The sequence below is a fragment of the Sprattus sprattus genome (genome assembly GCF_963457725.1).
Source record: "Sprattus sprattus genome assembly, chromosome: 15".
Classification (NCBI taxonomy): Eukaryota; Metazoa; Chordata; class Actinopteri; order Clupeiformes; family Clupeidae; genus Sprattus; species Sprattus sprattus.
This window is the reverse complement of record NC_137913.1, coordinates 30,030,053-30,052,611: the sequence shown is the minus strand read 5'-3', so window position 1 is coordinate 30,052,611 and position 22,559 is coordinate 30,030,053. Positions and strand designations below refer to the sequence as shown.

Genomic DNA, 22,559 nt, shown 5'->3' with positions numbered 1-22,559 from the left:
GCATCAACCTTACGGCCTCTGTCTGATATTTACCTGCATAACCTCACTCTCGGCCAGTAAGTAGTTATTATTATAATTTTTTTTTTTTATATTTTTTTAATATATATATTTTTTTACTTTTCAAAATGACAGGCTCTGCCTCCCCTGCCTCCTATGACTGCACGTCCCTGGTGCTGCATATCCATTTGCAAAATAAACATTCATTCACGTAACCTCTGTGGTCTCATCAAGTGTTCCGTGACAGTTATGGATCCAATTAACATTTGAATTATGACCAGCATTTTCGACCAGGAAGAGGAAGCCAGGGAGTTTGGGTAGTTTACTAAAGAGCTCAGCTCCACACAGTGCACAGCATCATTTATGGCTTTGAATAATAAAAGCCTCATTCCAAATTGAGCCCACTTTACATATTTCACATGAAAATATAATTAGAGAGGCATTGCTGGGAATAATGTGAGAATTCCACTGGCTGGTAGTGTGTTGCTTTTATTAAATATTTAGTCTTAGTATGAAACTGTTACTGACTGTCAAAACCACAATGTGTGGGACAGTTGAATGAATGTCAGAGATGAATGAACACAGGTGTGTCATGATGAAACTCTAATGTAGGCAATCTACTCTAGCTATCATGGATCTACAGACAGGATGAGGGTTTCTAGGACAAGCCAGTGAGCACTGTTGTTTAATTTGACTGCTGACAGATCTCTCTCACAAGTACCAGGAGGGTGCTGACGAAAGGCATATCAACCATTCGATAATAATATTATTAATTTAATAATTCAATCAAAAAAAAAAATTCAATGTAAACAGACACAAACATTTATTCTGAATTTAACTGCAAAACACTTATTCTAATATACTGTATGTCAGTGAAATGAAGAGTTTGAACAGGACTGATTTGAACGTTTATATTTTGTATGGATCACAGCAAGTGGGAAGAGCACTTTGCAACTCTCCTCAAATGTTTTAAAGCATAATGAATAGGTAAAATTGGGGTCATAATTACATTATGAGAGGAGAGAAATACCTCGTACAATTAAATTAATTTGTCTGAAGTGATTTGTATTTGCTCATTTCACACGGTTTTCCTTCATTTTAATAAAATAAACGCCCTGCTGTACATGAGTATGTGATTGCCATTAAGGAAAGGGCAGAGAAAAGACTTCAGAAAGCATGAACAATGTAGTTATCACGCATTGCATGGCATTCAGTCTAGGGGCTTTAACCTTAACTAAAATGTCAAATGTTTTGTATGTCTACGAATGAGATATGATAATGTATCTCCAAAATCTATTCACCAATTAACCAACTGAGTAGGAAATAAAACATTGACTAAAAACGTCTCCTTCACCTAATTTAAAGATGTGGAACATAGAACCCTTGTTTTTTTTCCCCAGACAGATTCATCTGAGGATTGACAGGCTTATGACTCCTCCTTCTCATCACCATGTGTGATGATGTAACAGAGGGACTTGTAGTCAATGTTGCCGCTCACATCGATTGGCGCTACAGAAAAAGCTTGTTCCACCTAAAACAAAGAGTTTCAGATACTTAATAACAATTTAAAACTCAATGTCGGTTATTCATAATAATGAGCTATGAAACACACTCCAGACGTAACCATTTTTGACATTTTAAACTACAGAGCTCGTCAGTCAAAGGCAAAACCTAATTTGATTAAAATAGAAAACGAGAAAGCAAGGACTTATTTGTATTTACCTCTTCAGCATTGAATTTGTCTGCTTGATTCATAAGAAGCCTTTTGAATCTTCACAGAAAATAAAAACAGAAAAAGTCTAGTCAACATTTTTAGAGGATACCTTTTCTCGACCTTTCATAATTAGGACCTATTTACACAGGCTACAATTGTGACAACTTACTCATCCTTGTTGACGAACCCTGTCCCATTGGGGTCAAAGAGTTTGAAGGCATTAAGGATAGTCTCTTCTGGATCTGTTCCTGATTTGTAGAGAATCCGAAAACAGTGTGAAAAGTTGTGATCTTTTTGTCATGTCTTTTGTTCTGCATGTAGATTAAGTACTTAAAGGTACAATCCGTGAATGTAATCGCGTTCAAAGTTTTTCAAATTCAAGAAATTGCTTCTCAGGGTCCTCTGGCTATTCATTTAGTGTTTGGGCTAAAAACAATTTGTGTTCATACACAGTCCTGGCTCTGTAAAGAATAATATTACAACAAACGTAGTGGCTCGGGGCGATCCAAAATCAATTGGTTGTTGAGATCAAATATCAACAACCTTGCAAAACCGATACCGAACCATGGATTGCATCTTCAAATCACTGTTCATATAAAATCTGATTTGATAATATTGTTACCATTGAGTTTCTCTCCAAAGAGCGTGAGGAAGACCGTGAAGTTGATTGGTCCTTTACCCTCTGCCAACATGCCCTCCAGCTCCTCATCTGGTACATTCAGCTTCCCTGCAGTGTGCGACAGGACGATACAGTCAGCACTAGTTAGAATACTCCCAAACATACATACATACAAACACACGCACCCGTTATCTTAAGCATACCCCCATCTTTTTTTAAATCAGATACATCAAACATTACCCAGTTGTGAATAGGTTTCCTTCAGGTCTTGTTTTTTGATGACACCATCTCGATCTTGATCAATGCAACCAAAAGCCTTTGGAAACAAAATCCAAAGGAATGGGTTCAATTGTCATAGCATATTGCCATTAGATAGAGTCATAACAATTTCCATAGCAATGATGTCTGATACTTTAAGTCTAAGTTCACTCCAGCTCTGAGAATAACTTAACCCAGTGCATCATTTTGAAAATTGCTAAAAGGTGGGCATGGAACTGCAGAGTGGAGACGTAAACTCCTGTGAATGATGACTCTCGATTAGTTAATTCAATTCAATTCAATTCAGTTTTATTTATATATCGCCAAAACAAATAAAATTGTCTCAAGGCGCTTTCCAAAGCCCAGTGCCTGGTCCTCCTTAGAACGAGCACAGCGGCGACAGGGGCAAGAATGAAAATGAGACTCACGGGGCTGGGGGAGGTGAGACACACATGTCATGACATCGTTATGTACAAAATGGTTGTGGATACGTCAGCATCTGCCTTGCAAAGCTCAAGATGATTGTAGACAGAAGATGGCGTGTTCAGCCATTTTCAACCCATAAAATAATATATATAAATAAAAAATATATATATATAAAAAAACTTATTAAACCGCAGTTCAGGCATTTCATTTAGGGTAAACAAAAAAAAACACATTTAAGGATGCACTCGTTTGAAAACTGAACGATGATAAAGAAATTAATTTACATATAGTATGTGTTACCTTCCCATGTGTTGTTTTCCATGCATTGATTGGTTTGTGTTTTAAACAGATTGAAACATACATTCAGAAAAAAATGATGTGTAAGCGTACCTCCTTGAACTCCTGTATCTGAGACTGTTCAAACATGGAGAACACATTTGAGGAACCTCTCTGTGCCGTCTTGCCTCTCTTGGCTGCTGCTTTCTTACTGGCCTGAGGGAAGACAAATTAAGATAAAAGGTTCCTGTTCCTTTTCGTTTTAAGTGTCTGAGCTTCGCATGGTGTGAAGTCCCCTTCAATGGAAACATTTGTAATGAAGGACTTAGTTATTCCCACGCCTATAGCAAATACATTTACATTACATTGATATTAATTCTACAATCATTTGTTCTTTTAATTTCTTCTGCATTATCTCCTTTCATTTCATTTCATCCCCCCCCCCCCCCCCCCCCCCCCCCACTAAGCAAAACTGTTCAAACGCCTCAAATGTGACATACTATAAAGAACAGCAAAGGGCTTAAAGGTGAATGCATAGCAATGTTTTGTAATTCATGTTCATTTCTCTCTGCTTTTCTTCAGTACATTTCAGTATTCAGTATTTTCTTTTGGCTCCGTTAAGTAGACAAACATTTCTCATCAACTTATGTACACATATCTGTTTGAATTTAACGCATTACACAATTAAACACAAAAATTGTTTTACACACACAAAAAATAAAATCATCTGTACTCACCATGTTGGTAACTGTGTTTCTGTGCTATGTATCTGTGAGGGCCCAGGACACAAGTGTAGCGTGATGGTGTGCTATGTATCTGTGAGCGCCCTGGACACAAGCCTAGCTGATAAGTGTTTATGTGTGGCATGGCTTATCTCTTACCCTGCCTATAAAAAGACATTGGGGACTAGCACAGTCCCTTACATGGCCATCTGAGACCTGTCTGTGCTGGGGGGCCATGATAAGGAGCCAAGTGGTCAGATTCCATTGGGGTGGAAACAGTTGGGGAAGGTGTGGTGAAGCTTTACACGCCATTTAAGTCATTTCCTCACTAGTTTTAGATCAAAACTGTCTGCTGCTTTAATGTTACTGCAGATTAAACTGGTCGTCCGGTTGAAAATCCTCCTAACTCACTTGTTCTGACAAATTCCTGAAGATGACTTGCATGTTTGGGCCTTCTTTACTCTACGAAAACACATGATTGGTGGAGCTGTGTGCCAGTCAAATTTCTTTATGCGAGTGGCGTGGCTGTAGGCTACTCATTCAGTGTTTTCTCAAGTAATTTTGCCCCATTTAACAATTTCCCCCTGGCCACTTAACACACGGCCTGCTAAGTATTTTCCATACCACAGTTGTATTGAGACATTTCCAGGACAGTGCTACTAGAGAGGGTTGGCATGGAAACCACTGCGTAATCCCGCACCACCTAGGTGCTGTGTAGTTGTGGATTCGGCCAGGTGTGTATGCATGTGTGTCTGTGACTTACTTCAAAATGGGTGAAAGTGTTTGGTTTCCATAGTTACTGCCAGATCAAGTGGTCTACGGGAAGTAATAGAAACAAAAGAAGAAAAGGAATACCGGGAAAAGGAATAATTGTCAGATGAATTACACTTGAGAGATTATTTCAGGACAAACAGTACGGAGGGCTGCTGAAGTGGGTGACGGTGGCACTGTGCAATATGGTGTTTGAGCAGACCCTGATGAGAGCAGACACCTGTTGTTGACGCAAGATGATCTGGATGGACTCTGTGAAGATGTACGTTTAAAAACAACCAGACAGAAGATAATTCTTCACAGGCCTGTATGATACAACCTTTTGGGGAGCAAAACTGTTGCATTGACATAGGATTGCTTAAGGATTGTTCAACAGCACATGCACAAAATTGAGTTAGGAACTGCAGTGATGTTGGCCCCTTGAAGTACACTTCTCGTTACTGTAAAGTGCTGGAAAATGACTGTGATGGTTTGCTGTCCATAAAACCAGTTTTTCGGAGACTGTTACAAGCATAAAAATCAGATGGATTATTGAGGCTTTTAGTCTATCCTGTTACAAATTACAAAGACCAAGTGACTTTGTTTTCAAATCATATCAAGAAGAAAAAAATATCTAAACCTTTGCACTAATTGTTCACAAAAGGCTACGTCGTCTCCTGTAGTTAGCACACATGACCGGAGGGAGATGTGGGATGGATCCACATACCATGGAAAAGGTAAAAAAAAAGAATTAAAGGTGATAATTTTCGCACATGGTGTTTTTGAGCTATGCATTTGGATTAACATAACACATGCCGTGTATAGCATCACATATGGTCTTGTATAACATATGGTATATTATATGTAATCAGAACTTGCATTGTGTAAGTTCGGGAGCAGCAGTCAAAATCTTATACAGCTATATTACACAAAGGCATAGTCATTTCTATCAAATCTAAATTAAGTTAAACTGTTATGGTTTTTGTATGCATAAAATGGTAGACAATGTTTTACAAGATGAGAAGCAAGGCCAACAAATAGTGCATCCAAGAATGGCAAAGAATTTCCAGTGGTGAAAAAACTGTTATTTTCCCCCTCCACCACTGGCTTTCCCTGCTCTGATCACAAATCACTGTGTAAAGCTTTCCCAGCTTTTTTTTCTAATCTATTTGGCAGGAGTTTTAGTTTCTGAACACCTACTTGGAAAAGTAGTCGTCTACATAAAAATGTGTCCATTTGGAAGTGTCCCCCCTCCCTTACACCAAAATATTCAGGAAGACATTAATGAATGAATCGAACAGTGAATGACGGAACGGTTGCGTAATGCCTAGAGGATATGACGTATCTGAAATTTCATAAATGGCTTTAAAGTATGTTTCTAACGGACTGGTAGGGAGAGCAAAACATTATATGCAAATTATCCTTGCAGGTGAGATGGTGGAGAATGACAGTGGACTGCATAAGAGCTGAAAGATGAAAGCAATATGTTTGAGCAGTCTTTCATGACATCAACTTGTTGTTGACATAAAGTGACCTCGATGGACACTGAAAAAATGTAATGCAAATATCTGTAGTTATTGTAATGTGACTATGCTAATATATTATTGATTCTTAGAAAAACCTTTTGGTAATTCTTGGCCAACTTTTGTTATCACTTGGTGTTCCAAGGAAGAAGTTATCTTATCTTGACTTTCAAGCCATAGAACGGAGCTATTCCTGGAGGTTTTTACAGATAAGGAACTTCATCAGTGGGGTGAAATATGTGTACGGATTGGTAATAATCGATAATAAATTATGCTAACAGTCACATAGTAACTATGTTTCAGCAACAGCATTTTCTGATAATCTTTAACAGAATATTCTTTTTTGTAGTTTGATTTTTATTCACTCACTAAGAAATACATTGGATCAGCTCTGTATATCAGTTAGGGAGAGAGAGAGAGAGAGAGAAATACAGAGAGAAAGAGAGAGAGAGAGAGAGAGAAAGAGAGAGATCTGTAAGAGTTTAATAAGGCGAGATGATGATCTGCAAAGAGGCACTATAGACACATTCAGGCCCTACCCATATTTACGTTTCAGCAAATTACCTTTTCTCCTCTTCTCTGTCAACCCACTGCCACCTGCCAGATACCTCTCTCCTTTGAATTAGTTTTTTAATGTTGACCAGTTTTATGCAATGAACCTGATTCTAGTTCCTTTTTTTGGCTGCAGCAAGTGACTCACTTGTATGTGCACATTACTCTTCACATCTTTACCTTTACTCGGCATGACATGACTGTTTTTGGTGAGGGTGACCTAGAAGCCTGACAGATGGGGTCATGTCTAAATATAAACCTGTGTTTGAACTGGTAAGATTTTTTTAAACAACCTCCACGTAGCAGAGTGAAAGGTTAGAGTTCAGGGGTCATCTGTTGTCCAGGATCTTTCGATGACGTGGGATACTGCCATGTGTCTGTACAGTATGTTTTGTTATGGGTCTCAGACACATTGCTAAGCTCATAAAAAAACATGTTACAATACATTTTCGTTAACCATTTAGGATTAATCAGTGATTTGTGATATTTGTGACCCACATTTTTCAAAATGATGGGACAGTACTCAACCTTCCCCTTATCTAAACATTACTGATAAGCCTAGGTCAACTGGTGCAAATTTGCCAGATAAACAAACCAAACTAAATTTAGCAGGGTGTAGTGTATCTATATTTGGAAGGGTTATGAACCCAGGTGAGCTATTCTTAGATACAGATCCTTAGACTTTAGACTAGAGAATTTTTCGTTTTCACCTTTTTACATTTTCAGGATATTATTAACATAATTTCATATGCATTCAACAAAATTCTTTGTCCAAATTTTAAATTTAAAACAAAGAATACACTCTAGATGAACTTAATTACTGTCTCTATCTACTGGTGAAAGATAGAGTAGTCTCTATCTTCCGATGAAATTATTGATAAAATAGAACAACTAGTTACAATTTCAAACATGAAGAGGGATACTGAACCCTTAATCATATATATATATATTCAAAAGCAGTTTGTCTGTATTAAATGTTTTGTGTAATAAGTGTTTGATGTTGAACAGACACACACACACACACACACACACACACACATATACACACACACTTCCTTATACACACGTATTTATTGGGTTCACAGCTAGTCTGATATCAGTCCTTGAACTGTGAACATGAGGTTGTGTAAAACTGACCATACATCAGAAATTAGGGAGAGTCACCTGAAAAGCTACAGATTTTGTGTCCTTGACCGTCAAGGACCGTCAAGGACCTCAAAGTCAAAGTCAAAGTGTGTTTATTATTGCATGTACCAAATTGCTTCAGCACAGCAAAATTCTTATGACTTGGCAGCATCATTCATCTACGCAGTAGACGTCATACATATAACATATACCAACAAAATAACATTAAACTCTATAAACACTATGACAATAAAACATATAAAATGTTACATTAAGATACAACAATTTAAAGCACAACATATATTATAACAATATAACATACAACATTAACATTCAACAGTTACAGTACAGTAGAAGGGCTAGCAGCAGTTTAAGTGTGAATTGAGAATAAGTTAAAAAGAAATGTTAAGAATAAGTTAAAAGTTTTTAAAAATTGTGCAAATATATCTATGAAGTGAATTGTATGAGTGGGGGAGCAGGGAGTAGGTGGAGGTGGCAACTGTTCAGTGGTTCAGTGTTTCTGATTCAGAAGCCTTACAGCCAGGGGGAAAAAGCTATTTGTGAGTCTGGTAGTCCGTGTTCGGATGCTCCGGTAGCGTCTACCAGACGGCAGCAATGAGAACAGTCCATAGCCTGGGTGGCTGTTGTCCTTCAAAATCTTTTTTGCTTTCCTCAGGCATCTACTGTTGTAGATGCCTTGCACGGAGGGGAGATGGCTGCCGGTGATACGCTCCGCCGTCTTCACCACCCTCTGCAGGGCCTTGCGGTCGGCAGCGGAGCAGCTACCATACCAGGCAGTGATGCAGCCTGAGAGGATGCTCTCAATGGTGCATCTGTAAAAGTTCACTATTAGGCGACTTAGAGGCATGTGTGTGTGTGTGTGTGTGTGTGTGTGTGTGTGTGTGTCTGTGTGTGTGCTCACAAGTGTGTGTAAGTGTGTGTGTGTGTTTGTGTGAGAGAGAGAGCATGTGTGTGTGTGTGTGTGTGCGTGTGTGTGTGTGTGTGTGTGTGTGTGTGTGTGTGTGTGTGTGTGTGTGAGTGAGAGAGAGCATGTGTGAGTGGGCAATAATGTGTATACATTGGCAAGCGTCACGTGTGTACACAGTGAAGACCACCCTCAGGCCAACCCCCTCATCTAGAGTATAAAAACAGTTGATCAGTCCACACACATACACACAAAGTGCTTTCAGATGTGCGCACACACAGACTTGTAGAAGCGCTGCGAATATGCTCTGTGTCAGTACATATCGTGAGCAGCCACTGGCGATGCCCTGCAAATACAGGTCCGTTCTGGAGAAGGTCCTCATGGTAAGAAGCAAAGCTCTTTGTTCCATTCATTTTTATAAAGAGATGAACATAGAAGCCACAGAACAGGTCAACATTTGAATATGTTTATGGTGAACATGATATTGAAAATGCTGCATATGATGAAGAAAAACATTTAGTTGTTTGGAAATATCAGTAACAGAAAACATGAAAGTACATAAACTATTACAATGTTATGTTTTTTTAATTTTTTTCATTTCAACTATATACTTTTTGTCTGGATCGAAAGCCAAAAACATCAAATCTAATTCTCCTTAAAAATCTCTCTTTTTTCTCACACTTTCTCTGGGTGTATCTGTCTTCCCTCTCTCTTTCCCTCCCCTCTTCCTCACGGTCCCTTTCTCCTATTCTCTCCCTCTTATCTACCATTCTCTCTGTCTATCTATCTATCTCTCTCTCATCCCACTCCCCTCTTTTTCTTAATCTGTCTCTTTTCCTGACATTCTCTCTATGTATGTATGTATGTATGTATGTATGTATGTATGTATGTATGTATGTATGTATGTATGTATGTATGTATGTATGTATGTATGTATGTATGTATGTATGTATGTATGTATGTATGTATGTATGTATGTATGTATGTATGTATGTATGTATGTATGTATGTATGTATGTATGTATGTATGTATGTATGTATGTATCTATCTATCTATCTATCTGTCTGTCTGTCTGTCTGTCTGTCTGTCTGTCTTTATGTCTGTCTATCTACCAATCTCTGTCTCTCATCCCCTCCTCCCTGTCTTTTCCCCTCTGCCTCTCTCTATCAATCTATCTAACTATCTATCTCTCACCCCCTGCTCTTTCTCTCTCTCTCTCTCTCGCTCTCTCTCTCTCTCTCTCTCTCTCTCTCTCTCTCTCTCTATATATATATATATATATCTATCTTCCTCTCACCTCCCCCTTCTCTCTCCTTCTCTAGGTGGACCAGATCCTGTCTGAGTTCCTGCTGAAGAAGGAGGAGCTGAGGGAGGTGATGGGGAGGATGCAGCAGGAGATGGAGCGCGGGCTCCGCCTGGAGACGCACAACGAGGCCAGCATCAAGATGCTGCCCACCTACGTCCGCTCCACTCCAGAGGGCTCAGGTACTGGAAGCCCACATTCCTTCTTTCAGATCAAACTAAAAGTGTATTTTGTGTGGTATGGGGTGCTTATTAAAAGAAAATATGTAACGAATTGCCATCTAACCGTAAGAAAAAACCACACACACTCAAGCCCATAGGTAATTAAAGTATATCAAAGTTTATCTTATCTTATCATATCAAGTGTGTATGTGTGGGTGAGGGGGTCAAACAGTATATGTGAGTCAAGGCCTATGAATCTCAGATTGAAAGAAATAACTCCCTGACCCAATTGTCTTTTAGTAAACATTGAATATGGGTCCCACAGACCCGAACACCAGAGGAGAGTTAAGTAACCCATCACCTGTGGGACGGGGTGGTAGGAGGGTTGACTGTTAGAATGAGCTGCTTTGTCATAAAAAAGATGTGTGTGCCGAGCTGTTGGAACAACCCAAACATATTTGTGGTGCAATATGATCTTTGGGTAGGGATTTTCAAAAGAAAACAATATTTTCTCAGTATTCTGTCAGGAAGTGTATATAAACTTCATAGGAGGGTCATATAAACTTATTTTGTAAAGGAGCATCTAAAATGTAGGGAGCTCAGGCACTGGCCTCTGTAAGGCGCCTTGAGACCTTTGTATTGTTTTAAAACTATATAAATAAAATTGATTTGAAATTAATTAAAATCACTTATACTAAACCTTTCCACAGTCAAACAATAAAAATGACCACTGCACGGGTGGTTCCATGCTTCAGTGGTTGAGATAGTGATCCACCTGCTCTGCATTCTTGGACAGCCAATTGTATTTTAGACATGTATGTAGCATACCATACATATGAGTGTATGTATGTGTTTTACTGAGATGTGTAGAAATGAAGTGATGTGTGAAGAGCTGAATCTTACTTTAACATTTGTTTAATATATTTTTTTTTTCATAAATCTTACCTCTTGCCTGGCCCTCAGAGGTGGGTGACTTTCTGGCTCTGGACCTCGGGGGCACCAACTTCAGGGTGATGCTGGTGAAGGTTGGAGAGGATGAGGAGAAAGGCTGGAAGGTGGAGACCAAGTACTACATGTACTCCATCCCACAGGATGCCATGACGGGCACTGCAGAGATGGTGAGCATCTACAAACCAGGAGTTTAAAAGTTTACCCACAGAGCACCTGGCAGTGTTACGGATCTGCAGTGAAAAAAATCACGTAGCAAACATGTAAACATGTACCAAGGAAATTATAAAGAGGGATATACAAAACCATGTCCCTCTGTAGAGATTCCACCTATGACTGACTCTGCCAAGAAAACATCATGTTTACGTTGAGATGGTGTAACTCTGGTTTCCCTCCTCTGCCAGCTCTTTGACTACATCGCTGAGTGCATCTCAGACTTCCTGGACAAACACCAAATCAAACACAAGAAACTTCCTCTGGGGTTCACCTTCTCATTCCCTGTGCGGCATGAAGACCTGGATAAGGTGAGGCCTATAGAGTGTTTCGCCTTTGGACCGTGCGGTGTTCAGTTTCAGTGTCATCATTAAGGAGGACTTCTGATCTACTGGTCTAATCTGGTCTGTGTGTATTTGTTAGGGCATTCTGCTGAACTGGACCAAAGGGTTTAAGGCATCTGGGGCCGAGGGGAATAACGTGGTCGGATTGCTGAGAGATGCCATCAAACGGAGAGGGGTATGCAGGCACACAGACATATCTACACAAGCCACTCTTGACTTCCTAAATTAAACCGCTTTAAGAGTTTTAAGAGTTCATTTCATACTATTCTCATGTTTCAGACTGCCAAACTGTAGCATATTAACATGTACCAATACAAAACAGTAAACTGTATTCTGTGTGCATGAGAAACAGGCAAACCGGCGATATCATTTTTTTTATGAGAACGTTTTTGAGGCAGTGTTCTAATCTGACTCTTTTCTCCACAGGACTTTGAAATGGATGTGGTTGCCATGGTGAATGACACAGTGGCCACCATGATTTCCTGTTACTATGAGGACCGCAGCTGTGAAGTGGGCATGATTGTTGGTAAGCAGATGCAGAGGTCTTCACAATAACAACAAAGAAAATGACAGGGAAGGGAATGACACAAAAAAGGAAAGGAGATGGCAGCAACAACCAATCTCTCTGTTTTTCTGGCCATCTCCCAATACCTCTCTCCTTTTTTCTGTCATATCATCTTTCCTTTCCCCTCTTTTTCCTTCTCTCCAACTGTCTTTCCCTCACAGTCTCTCTCTCCCTCTCATAATATCTCTCCTGCTCTCTCTGTCTGTCTGTCTGTTGAATCAAAATTGATCTAATACATGTGGATCTCATAGGAGGTCCATATTGGATCTAATATATGTGGATCTGATAGGATGTCCAAATGGGATCTAATACATGTGGATCTGATTCGATGTCCATATTGGATCTAATACATGTGGATCTGATAGGATTTCCATATTGGATGTCATGCATCATCATTTTTAAGGGGGCAATGACGTAAAGGTTTTAATACTGCTTCAGTAATGTGTATTAAACCTCTCTCTGTCACATCCCCTTGGTAATTCTCAGGCACTGGCTGTAATGCTTGTTACATGGAGGAGATGCGGACCGTGGAGCTGGTAGAGGGGGAGGAGGGCCGCATGTGTGTGAACACGGAGTGGGGTGCGTTTGGGGCCAATGGTGAGCTGGAGGAGTTCCGTCTGGAGTACGACCGAGTGGTGGACGAGACATCCCTCTACCCTGGCCAGCAGTTGTGAGTCCTCCACCTTGCAAAACACTCAACAATTAACTAAATTAGATTAGATAAGATTTAAATTAACTTTATTCTCATTTTGCAAACAGGTACAAAACAATATGTATTATTGTTATTATATATATTAACAATGTATATTATTGTTATTGTTAAATTATTTCTTTTTTTTGCAGTTATAGAGTAAGATTATGTATAGCAACTCCATTTATGTATAGCCATGAATAGCCATCCCCATCCACCAAACTGATGTAGCTTCAAGAGTTCAACTAAGTTACTAAACATAGTACAGCTCTATTTATTATTAATAATAATTGACAACCGAGCTTAACAATGATCTTAGCTTGAAAACTTGACATCCTACGTATCCCTTTAATATAAAATATGGAGTAAACTTTTGAAGAGAATAACAAAACTGACAGTGTATGATGACATTTAACGTGACCCGGACCTTGAGCTGTGAGATATTTAACGTGACCCGGACCTTGAGCTGTGAGATATTTAACGTGACCCGGACCTTGAGCTGTGAGATATTTAACGTGACCCGGACCTTGAGCTGTGAGATATTTAACGTGACCCGGACCTTGAGCTGTGAGATATTTACCCATCTCTCCAGCCTTGGTGTTGAATGTTTTTCACCTAATTACATCCTTTTAACGCTACACAGATGCTGACTATATGTCAAAATCTGTTGACTCCTGTAAACACCATTCCTAGAAAAGACCTGTGCTATGACGTGCACGACTGTGTGTGTCTGCACATTAAAGCGTCAGCTGATCAGTCTGATGGACCTACACACACACGTTTTACGGACACGTTTCACCTGTGCAACCAACACGCTAATGATGTATGCAGTTGCTATAGCCTTCACACCCTCTCTCTCTCCATTTCCCTATCTCGTTTTCTTTCTATCTCTCCGCCACTCGACCTTTTCTCTCTCTCTCCGTCACTCCGTGTCTTTTGGTTCTGTGAGGTCCTCACCTGATGGTGAGCCGAGACTCTTGTGTGGTCTCCAGGCGACCGGCTTGTTTTTCTGCGAGGCGGCTGGCCAGAGCAGGGGCCACGTCAGCCATGGGGACACAGAGAGGTGGATTAATGGCAGCCTGCTCTCATTAGCTGTGTGCCTCTAATGGGTGTTTACTGTGGGCCAACACCTTAGCTCTTGGTGGTTCACTCCCGCTCTGCTTCCCTCTTTTTTTCATTAACTCTTACTTACTTACCTTTGTTCTTTCAGTATATCTTTCTTTCATACTTTTGTTCTCTCTGCCAGCTGCTACATACTGACATCGTTCTCAAACACTCTTCCAATGGAGGTTTTTCCCTACAGTTGACAGCAACAGTCTGTGTGTATGTATTTTTGAAGAAGGAGAGCAACGGTGTCCTCCAAGGGACAACTCAACTATTGATTTCATGCTGATGTGAAAAATTGTCTCAGGCAACAACATAGTAATGCAGCTGTTAAATTCAATCTCTTTCATTCTATCCCATCCTAATTCCTCTTCTCAACACTAGGTATGAGAAGTTGATCAGTGGCAAGTACATGGGCGAGCTGGTGCGACTGGTGCTGTTGAAGCTGGTGAATGAGGACCTGCTGTTTAATGGCGAAGCCTCCGACCTCCTCAAGACCAGAGGCAGCTTTGAGACACGCTTCGTCTCACAGATTGAGAGGTGAGATGAACAAAGTGTCCTTCGACCTCAGAACAGGACTGAGATGAATGAAGCGACCATTGACAGATCTGCAGACTTCAAAAAATCTAGTTCTGAGAAAGCAACTTCTTGGAAATGTTTACTTACTGATTTGCTGTAAATGACATCATGCTTTAATTTTTAATGTAGCCTCTTATTTTTGGATTACATTGTGTTGACATACTTAAAATGTAAAAAGTCTGAATTCACATTATTCACTCAAATTTACATACTTCAACACCATTGACCATCAACATTTGAAATGATATCTTCACTCTCAGTGACTCAGAGGACAGGAAACAGATCTTCAACATCCTGAGCACGCTCGGAGTTCTGCCATCTGAGCTGGACTGTGACATTGTGCGTCTAGCGTGTGAGCGAGTGTCCACACGTGCCGCCCATATGTGCGGAGCTGGGCTGGCCGGCGTCATCAACCGCATGAGGGAGCGCCGCAGCCAGGAGGCGCTTAAGATCACTGTGGGTGTGGATGGCTCTGTCTACAAACTGCATCCTCGGTGAGTTGAATGGGTTATGCCCATGTGTTTGGGTTGGTGTGAGTGTGTACATTTGTGTGCATTCATTTAAATAGATAAGACATAACCAGCATTTGAAGAACTGTCCCTCACACACACATATGCTCACAAAACACACACAACAACTCATCACAACATTTATATATTAATATCAGACGGTTGAATTCAGCTTTCTGAAGCAGAATGTTATTTTCTGTGCAGTTGTTGGTCATAATACACAAAAAGGTTGAGTATGGTAGAGTAGGCTACACATACTGGGAAAATAAAGCGCTTAGCAAACATAAACGGATGACACGTTTGTTTTGTTCTTCCCCTCTGCTCAGGTTTCAAGAACGATTTCACAAAATTGTGCGGGAACTGACACCGAACTGTGACATAACTTTCATCCAGTCGGAGGAAGGAAGTGGACGAGGCGCTGCATTGATCTCTGCAGTGGCTTGCAAGATGGCCGCTTGCATACTGACCCACTAAGAGATGCTGATGGGCCTCTGGGTGTCAATGGAGGAAGTATTAGGACTGCAGGACAGCTGAACTACATTGTTAGCTACAGCTCATGCACAGTGGTCTTTTAGATCTTTTCCCAGATGGGAGAATTAGCTGAAAGAGAAAGGCTCAGGGTAAACAGTGGACATCATAACCTCTTGGGCCACTCCTCAGTCTACACAGAGACTGCTTTATCACAGTGTAAAAACATACCAGCTTTTCAAGAGAATCCCCTCATGACTGTGATGTTGAGTCATGGAATCTTATTATCTCAGTGTGTCTGACCATGTACATAGGTTCCCCTAGCTAACATTTTGATCACCTCATGATTTACAAAGGGTTCTGTTTACATTTGAAACATTTCCATGTAGCAGAATATTTAGACTCAATAGATGCTAAATCCCATTAACACCACCTTTTGTGGATAGGAACGTTTGCTGACCTTTGGCACCGTTGGTAGACCTTTGTGATGACACTTGAAGTTCTGAGTTGATCAGTGACCACACAGAGGGACGGAGAAGAATAATAATAATGAAGAGGCAACTGTCTGTATTATTATCCTCAGCTGAAATTTCTGCTGAATTTGTTTAATAATTGATTGACCTTTTTATTTATTAACATGTAAATGAGTGTAGCCTGTTAGCTGTTAAACGGTTATGACTGGGATATTTGGTAGATTAATTACCTATGCTTTGTACATGTAAAATTATTAAATTACTGTAAATAAAGAAATGGTATTGGAAAACGGATGGTGGATGTATAAGTAATCCCTTCAGGGAACATGTATCAAGATACATGTTTTCACCCGGAATAATTACAGTGTAGGACACTATTACCATGGTGAACAAGAAAGACGTTAGCTAGTAGTGAGTGTATGGCTGCTGTTCAGTAGATAAATAATTATTAGTGAAATAATCACCAGCGGTGAGTACTGACACACTTTCCCAGCGTCTAAAGTCTTAACTATACATCGGCGAACGAAATACTCGCGTCAGTGATCTCGTTAAACATTTTTAGAGATCAAGCTTGCAACTGTTGTCAGATAGGATAGCAAGCTAGCCAGCTCATTTAGCTAGTTCGATAGATAGATAGCTCATTAGCGAACGTTTACGTTATTGTACTTTTGTAAGTGTCAACAACCAAGCTGTAGCTTTCCCTTTGACATTCAGTCACAAGCAAGCACCATGAAGCTTTTTAGTATTGGCCTGTTCTACAAAGAAGAAACCAAAACCAACCTGTTGAAAGCTGCTTATGAGTTGTCATCATTTAGTTTCTTTCAAAGATCAAGGTAAGCCCTCCCCACTACCCATCCTTCCACAGTATTATTAAATTCATCGTAGTGTAAGTGTCACTTGTAGTATGTCGTACTAGGTCATAATTTGTTTTAAAACGTTAGATGATTGCTCGGCGTGTATAACGTCTCTGATTATAATCATCGTGTGTGTATTGCAGTGTACAAGAGTTTATGGCCTTCACTTGTTCTCTAATTGTTGAGCGCTCTGCGTGTGGCAGTCGATCTTCAGTCAAAGAAAAAGGTGAGTGAGCTTAAAGGGAACTTTAAATGTGGAGGCTGTGATGTAGCTGCACTTTAGAGTGTTTCTGATCCCAGTATTTTCTTAAACCTTCAGAGTACATGTGTCATGCCTACGTGCGGGATGACGGCCTCAGCACTGTGGTGGTCGCCGACAGCGAGTATCCACAGAGGGTTGCCTTCTCACTTATAGACAAGGTGTGTGTGTGTGTGTGTGTGTGTGTGTGTGTGTGTGTGTGTGTGTGTGTGTGTGTGTGTGTGTGTGTTGTGACAGTGTAATTCGCAGGGATCTTGGCTGTTTGGCGTTGGTGTCCTGTTGATGTTGAATAGAAAAATAACAATCTGATTTGTTCTAAATATTATTGATTGCTTACTGAATTATTTTCTTAAGTCAATGAAATGTATTGCCACTTGTTGCATTTAGCTTCTCCTAAGCTCCCCGTATACTGAATTATGACTTCAGCCTGTACAGATGGTATACAAATGTATGACTAATTAACGTGGAAGCATTGTATAGTCCTACAACTAAAACATGTCAATTTACGTTGCTGTGCGTAGGTGCTGGATGAGTTCACCTGTCAAGTGGACTCCTCGAGGTGGACCACAGGTTCTCCAGATACAATTCGTTACACTGGACTGGATTCTTACCTTGCTAAATACCAGGTACTGTTACACACAAAATGGGTACTGGTAATGTACAGACAAAACAGAAAACTTGTTCTAAATTACTAATAAAGAGAAGCGGCTCTTTAAAAGAGTTGTGATTTGTTGAAGCTGAAATAGCCCAAGGCCAGAATAGAAGGTCCTGATAGTAATTTGGATAATTAGTTTCAAGTCTTGTGGAAGTTTGGACATGAAACAAAGTTGTTGCTTTCTTTCAGATCTTTTCAGGCTTTTTATAATTGAATAATATGCTGCACTTATGCTAACATTGTAGATCTTTTGTGTGTCCTCTTAGAATCCAAAAGAAGCTGATGCACTAACAAAAGTACAGGCTGAGGTTGAAGAGACCAAAGTAATTTTGGTGAGTCCAGTTTGCATATGTCTACCTCTCTCTCTCTCTCTCTCTCTCTCTCTCTCTCTCTCTCTCTCTCTCTCTCTCACACACACACACACACACACACACAGCATAGACTAAAGCCCAAATGATGGTCCTCTGTCGTGGCAAACCCTCTCCGAGCACCTCTCAGTGTCATGATGTGCACCTCCCAAATTTTGTAACTATCCATCTCCGTTAATCCGTCAATACATCGCTGCTTACCTTGTGGGTAGTTGTATGCCAACATGAGATAGCTGGCTCAGACACCTCACAAATCCCCTCAGATGTATTTTTCAGTTACAATAACGGGGAATTTACATTGCATCGTGTCCACTTCTCTGTAACTTCAAAAAAAATCTAAGCAAAAAAAGTCAAACAAACAATTTGTATGTAGAATATGACCATCTACAGAGTTATTTAAATTGCTTTGCAACACCCATAACCGTCGGAGAGCCATAAATACACACACACACACACACACACACACACACACACACACACACACACACACACACACACACACACACACACACACACACACACACACACACACACACACACACACACACACACACACACACACACACACACACACACACACACACACACACACACACACACACACACACACACACACACGCACACACAGCATAGACTAACTGGCTCTGCTTCCTCTTCCAGCACAACACCATGGAGTCCCTGCTGCAGAGGGGTGAGAAGCTGGATGATCTGGTGCAGAGGTCTGAGCATCTGGGAGACACGTCCAAAGCCTTCTACAAGACTGTGAGTACACTGCCCAGCAGTCCTCTACTCTAGATTGCTCAGGACATTCATAGGTGAACTGTACAACTGCAGACCTGCCAACATGTACGCATTTTGCGTACCTGGCACGCATTTTGACATCAAAGTACGCTGGTACGAGTTGATGCTCTAAAAGTACAAAAACTAAAAAAACTAAAATAGTATATATGTAAATATTTTTTCAGTACGCATAACGCTCAATAATGCATTGCCGGTTTTCAACGGGTTCAAACTTCAAAGTCTGTCTGTGTCACCAATGCGTACATAGGCAGCTGCAGCAGTGCAAGACGAAGAAGAGGAGTTTGACCAATCACAGACCCCCTGCCGTTATGATCCCCTATATGACCATCGAAATCAGAGAGAAATCAGAGATCAACCGCTGTTTAGGTGTCAGTTAGCGATTTTTCATTCATGACTACTTACCTTACTCTCCCTTCTCGACCACATCTGGACAATTATTCAAATGAGGACAATAAACCAAGTTAAAAATCACTGAAAGGTAAACTAACGAGTAATGCAGAGATAAGACCTTAAATTAATTTAATTTTAGCCCAACAATGTTAAACATGTGGTTTTCATGTTCGCCATCGATTTAAAATGGCAAATATATCTAAGTGTCTTGGCTGTGTTACAAATACAGTAGTTTGACGTTACATTTTCTAGGTGTTTTGATATGACTTATTTTAAACTTATTGTAGTATTCTACCATGGCAGAACCACCGGATAAAATAAAAAGATCGCAAAAAATCATTAATAGTTACCGGGAAAGATGGCCATGCCTCCGTTCTTTTCAGACTCTCCCACCATGCTCTCTGCACAGTGTGCAATGTCAATATTGACGTACGTCACCAAGGAGCAACAGGTAACGAACACAGTAAGATGCATAATATCAGATCATTTCAGGCCTACCTGTCAAGGATGAACATGTCCGATGTTCTCAAGTTCATGCTCGAGGTCCACGGCCTTCTACAGTGTCCACACATAGGCTTACGCACAGCTATTGTCATGTCAGTGCAATATGCTATATGTTTCTACTAATAATAGGCTAATGATAATAGCCTAAAAAACTCTTCCACTGACTAGAATTCAATTAAATGATAAAGAAGCGAACACAGCGCCATCATTTGGTCTTAGCAGTTGTCTAGTCCTGGTATCACATCATGCAATTGGGCTTGCATTCAAACGTCAGACATGGCACTTGACACTTGACAGGTATGAGGTTGTGTTAATTATGTTAATTAGAAATGGAATGCAACATGACCATTGTTTGAGAAGTTCCTAAGAAGCCAGGAGTGAAATAACATCCCAGGGAAAATGTAATAGGCCTGCTGCGTACTGCTCACTTGTGCAGAGAAAGTTTTTATTAGGCTACGAATTTGATGTCACAGTTATCACTTATAACTGTTATCACAGTCTTTGTTTTCTTTCATTACGCCTACTAAAGTGGTTTAGAACTGCATTATTTATTAGCTCAGAAGGCCACTTCTTGGTTCAAACATGCAATCGCATTATAACTAATAAAATGAATGCCACAAAAACAGAACCCCCCCCCCCCCCCCCCAAGGGTGGACTTGAAAATTTGCAGAATAATGTATAATGATGTATAATACATCACCATAAGACAGACTGTATACTTCTTCTATGTTTGTTGTTCATGATGGGATGTAGTATCACTAAAGCACCATGGGCGTATTGTCACTTTGTAACTTTTTAACAGCTGTAAGTTTCATTGACATTTTACCCTCAGATTGTTAGTTCTAGAATGCTACAAATACCAAGCAAGAGACTAACAGTAGTACGAAAACTGGTGGAATAACTGGAAAGTTGTGCATTCTTGTTTTGTGCTTTTATTATAATAAATGTATTATCAAATCACAGCAATTATAACCTCGATTTTAGAGAATTCCTACTGGAAATCACAACAAACCCTCACCTGATTATTTTCCTCTTCTATGCTTGTGAATGTCAACATTGTGTCTCTGTGAGTTCTAACTGTGTGGTGATTCTCTCCTAGGCACGCAAGCACAATTCCTGCTGCAAAATGATGTGAACCCATTGCCTCCCTAAACGGACCCTTTTCCTGCTCTTACCTCTTTCCTTCTCTTTGGACAACTCCTCTCTGCCTCAACTTACCAGCCACCAGCTGCCAATCAAGAACACCGTCGACTGACATGGACTCAGCCAGTCAGTGTTTTTCTAAATCAGGCTAAGGGTGATGGGCTGTAGGAGAGGGGGCTGCCACACAGGGCAAGACTAAGGGATTTCCTCAGTGTTACACTTAAACACTTTAAAAAGTTATGTTTGGAGATGAAAGATTGAAAGGTCTGGACTGCTACTGCTATGGTTGGTCTTCTCTCTTACGTGTCAGAGCAGAAGGTGCTGGTGATTCTTGGGATTTACTGGAAAACAAGTATTGTATGTTTTTTATCTGAATAGTTTTGTAAAGCTCAAGAAATAAGCTCAAGTCAGACTCAACCCTGGGTCCCATGGGCACGGGGGGAGTGGGGTGCAGGAAGCAACACCTGCCCAACACTAAGCAGGTAAAACATTTTTGATCTGATCAAAAGCTATAACGCGATTTGCACCCAGTAGCCTAAAAGGTTTTTTTTTTGCAAACACTATGATCCGACAAGTTTAAAAACGACCTTGCTGTCCACCCTTCTGTGGGTGGAGTTGGCCAAACCATGGCCTAATTGAATGTGAATGGCCGTGGATTTCTTTCACTGAAATCTTTGATACTTCTAGTCTTGGTAAGGATTTACTATTGCCTGTCTCTTCCAGACATCTCAAGTGGCTTATTTCTGGTGACGTATGTGATGGTGTGATACATTTGCAATACTTACCAATATCTGTGAATTGGTGTTTGGTTTTAATAGTCCTCTCAAAGTTCCAGTAATAACATTTAACAATGGTTTACCTGTCAGTTGTCTGTTGTAGCCTATACACTATTGTTCAGGTGTAACGGATTTGTGTGTGTGTGTGTGTGTGTGTATGTGTGTGTGTGTGTGTGTGTGTGTGTGTGTGTGTGTGTGTGTACCCTGTGATGTTTCTACAAGTTTTTTCCAGTGTTCTTTGGGCACAATGCTGTTACATGACACAGACAAGATGTCTGTCACATCGTAGTTTGATGAATGAAGTGTAGTGGTTGTGCTTTTGAAGGTATGTTCATCAGGCCTTGGTCTCGTGATTGTGTAATATCTATGCTTTGTCAGGACAGACTCAACCTGGAATTCACCAATTCAATGTTCAGAGCAAAGGTGACATAATGTTCAACGAATCAGTGTCCACCATTAGTTTTATCAAACATGCACCCACAGACATTTGCCTGTCTTTGGTCCTTTGAGCTGTGATGGATCTCTGTGGCAAATGGGTACTCAACTGTGCCTTAAGGAAATAC

At 40.3% G+C, this 22,559-nt stretch overlaps 3 protein-coding genes across 3 annotated transcripts; 2 read left to right on the top strand and 1 right to left on the bottom strand.

Annotated features, from left to right (window-relative positions):
- Positions 1-1,423: 1,423 nt before the first annotated feature.
- myl7 (myosin, light chain 7, regulatory) lies at positions 1,424-3,440 on the bottom strand (the record flags this gene model as incomplete). Its single annotated transcript, XM_080852923.1, has 6 exons — positions 1,424-1,528; positions 1,720-1,768; positions 1,881-1,959; positions 2,334-2,438; positions 2,571-2,646; positions 3,405-3,440. 6 exons carry the CDS (start codon positions 3,438-3,440, stop codon positions 1,424-1,426), a joined length of 450 nt encoding a protein of 149 aa, XP_080709049.1.
- Positions 3,441-9,189: 5,749 nt separating this feature from the next.
- On the top strand, positions 9,190-15,779 carry gck (glucokinase (hexokinase 4); the record flags this gene model as incomplete). Its single annotated transcript, XM_080852129.1, has 10 exons — positions 9,190-9,270; positions 10,211-10,373; positions 11,316-11,470; positions 11,705-11,824; positions 11,937-12,032; positions 12,284-12,383; positions 12,909-13,092; positions 14,602-14,757; positions 15,057-15,290; positions 15,632-15,779. The coding sequence occupies 10 exons, from the start codon at positions 9,190-9,192 to the stop codon at positions 15,777-15,779; spliced, it is 1,437 nt and encodes a 478-aa protein (XP_080708255.1).
- A 920-nt stretch (positions 15,780-16,699) lies between these two features.
- On the top strand, positions 16,700-21,668 carry LOC308376409 (synaptobrevin homolog YKT6-like). Its single transcript, XM_080852707.1, has 7 exons — positions 16,700-17,079; positions 17,244-17,326; positions 17,420-17,520; positions 17,881-17,985; positions 18,281-18,346; positions 19,043-19,144; positions 21,177-21,668. The coding sequence occupies exons 1-7, from the start codon at positions 16,976-16,978 to the stop codon at positions 21,210-21,212; spliced, it is 597 nt and encodes a 198-aa protein (XP_080708833.1). The 5' UTR covers positions 16,700-16,975; the 3' UTR covers positions 21,213-21,668.
- Positions 21,669-22,559: the final 891 nt, after the last annotated feature.

Excerpts from the sequence above, each read along its gene's own strand:
- LOC308376409 (XM_080852707.1), top strand. The coding sequence starts at position 16,976 with ATGAAGCTTTTTAGTATTGGCCTGTTCTACAAAGAAGAAACCAAAACC. Across the intron at positions 17,080-17,243 it reads AGTTTCTTTCAAAGATCAAG|TGTACAAGAGTTTATGGCCT; the intron begins GTAAGCCCTCCC and ends TGTGTATTGCAG. Across the intron at positions 17,327-17,419 it reads ATCTTCAGTCAAAGAAAAAG|AGTACATGTGTCATGCCTAC; the intron begins GTGAGTGAGCTT and ends TTAAACCTTCAG.